Below are 2,460 nucleotides of genomic sequence, written 5' to 3' on the forward strand. Positions count from 1 at the left end.
TGCAAAATCAATATGGTTACATGTTCATAACGCGTATAACTAAAAATGATATCCTCATTGGCGACGGATACGATATAACTCATTTGGACCTTTAAATCTAACTATTATTACCAGTATCTCTTAACTTTTAATTATAAAAATCCAACTCATTTGGACCTATATATAGTTGTCTCATTACAACGTGGAAACCCAAATTCATTAAAAACTTCTTTTTTCGCCAATATATATCATATTCCTAATTAATTAAAAAGGGCTATGATAAGTTTTGCTATAGCATTAGCAATATCAATATGGTTACATGTTTGTGACACGTATAACTAAAAATGATCTCCTAGGTATCTCACCATTTTCTCATTATTTTCATTTTTCGCATCATTTTCTCTAAACTAATCAAAGTCATCATTTTCTCTAAACGAATACTTATCAAATATCAAAGTATATCTATTTTGTTAAAGAATTTAATTTTCGAGTATTAAAGAATAATTCATAAATAAGAATTATTCCTTTTAATATATATGATATGAGTATTGGCGACGGATTCGATCCGTCGCCAATACTTATTGGCGACGGATCATATCCGTCGCCAATGAGTATTGGCGACGGATCATTGACGACGGATCGAATCCGTCGTCAATACACATTGGCGACGGATTCGATCCGTCGCTAATGTTTCGTCGCCAATGAGTATTGGCAACAGATTTGATCCGTCGCCAATGTTCCGTCGCCAATACTTATTGGCGACGGATGCAATCCGTCGCCAATAAGTATTGGCGATGGATCATTGACGACGGATCAAATCCGTCGCCAATACTCATTGGCGACGGATTTGATTCGTCGCTAATGTTTCGTCGCCAATGAGTATTGGCAACAGATTTGATCCGTCGCCAATGTTCCGTCGCCAATGCCCTGCTTTTCTACTTAGTGGCGAGCTCAACTGATAGAAGAATAACGCGCAATTGTCAAGCTCCCGGAAAGGGGGGGGGCGGGGGAATGGAACCTACAAGCACGAGGAAACTGCCTTTCAACCCCTATTACAATCTCTCCCGAATTTTACCCATTGAATTTCCTGGCAGATATGGGATTTTAATGCTACGTATTGCCTAAATCGCCTCATTAGATCACATCGATGTAAAGTGGTAAATTGTGATATGCTGGAATGGGGTGAAGATAACATTAAGAAGAGAGATATATATGCAGCAGCGAGCAGCAGGAATTGACGCTACGACTTACATTCCACGGGATATACCACATCTTCTGAAGCTCATATCCTTCCAGCTGTCCAAGTTAGCTTTGTGGATGGGATAAAGATCAGAGACTACGTTATGATGTCAAACTCCACTCCTACTGCAGCAATCAAGTTCAACTACGCACAATATGGATTCCGACCATCTCCAGCAGTGGCTTCTTTCTCCTCTAGGGGTCCAAGCGAGATGAACGGCGACATCTTGAAGCCAGATGTCCTTGCACCAGGCGTGAACATTCTAGCAGCATGGCCATCTGGAGTCGGACCTAATCCTAACCCGTTCATCCTTAAAAACTTCAACTATGAGAGCGGCACCTCCATGGCCGCTCCTCACGTTTCTGGAATCATCGCTTTAATCAAGTACAAACACAAGCAGTGGTCGCCAGCAGCGATCCAATCCGCCATCATAACCTCGGCTAAGGAGCTAGATCTTGACGGGAACCCCATCAAGGACGAGGCGGACAATAAGACAGCCGGTGTCTACACCACAGGAGCGGGCCAGGTGAATCCAGCCGGGGCGATGGATCCTGGTTTCATTTAAGACCTAACTCACGATGATTTCATCTCATACCTCTGTGGCCTAGGGTACAACAACACTGAAATGCACTGGACAGTTGGCTATTCTGTTAATTGCTCCCGACACAAAAAGACCAGCCCGCCACAGCTGAATTACCCCTCCATCGTGGTATCTCTCAGCTCAAACTCAAGGACCCAGACCATGCAACGAATAGTGACGAATGTAGGGGATGATAATGAGGTTTACCAGGCACGGGTCCAGGAGCCGCCCGGGGTCAGCATGTACCTTTCTACGTATCAACTTTCGTTTTCTAGAGTCCAACAAGACAAGGACTTCAATGTCACCCTCGTCATGAGCCGATCACCAGGGAAAGGGCTGGTTTCAAGGGGGAAACTCGAGTGGGTTTCGAACAAACATGTTGTTACAAGCACTGTCGCTGTCAGATTCGCCAAAATCCGACCAAATTTGGCGTCATCTGTGGATCCTATGCACATATCACAGTGGTATTCCTACGCTAAATAATAACTAATGTAATGATAAAATTCTCCGTATATTAATGGAACCTTTACTTTCCTCTTAGCAACTACTTAAGAAATACAAATAGACATTCCCTACTCAAAATGTTGTCTTTTATATATTTTTTTTTGACACTATCTCCAGTAAATGTTGTATTTTATATATATTTTTTAAAACAAATCTC

The 2,460-nt window shown here is 42.2% G+C and overlaps 1 protein-coding gene across 1 annotated transcript; it reads left to right on the top strand.

Moving 5' to 3' along the window:
* LOC109841941 (subtilisin-like protease SBT1.5) lies at nt 1,326-1,784 on the top strand. Its single transcript, XM_020410864.1, has one exon. The coding sequence runs from the start codon at nt 1,326-1,328 to the stop codon at nt 1,782-1,784; it is 459 nt and encodes a 152-aa protein (XP_020266453.1).

Source organism: Asparagus officinalis, chromosome 5 (assembly GCF_001876935.1).
Source record: "Asparagus officinalis chromosome 5, Aspof.V1, whole genome shotgun sequence".
NCBI lineage: Eukaryota > Viridiplantae > Streptophyta > Magnoliopsida > Asparagales > Asparagaceae > Asparagus > Asparagus officinalis.

Coding starts and splice junctions, on each gene's coding strand:
- LOC109841941 (XM_020410864.1), top strand. CDS start 1,326: ATGTCAAACTCCACTCCTACTGCAGCAATCAAGTTCAACTACGCACAA.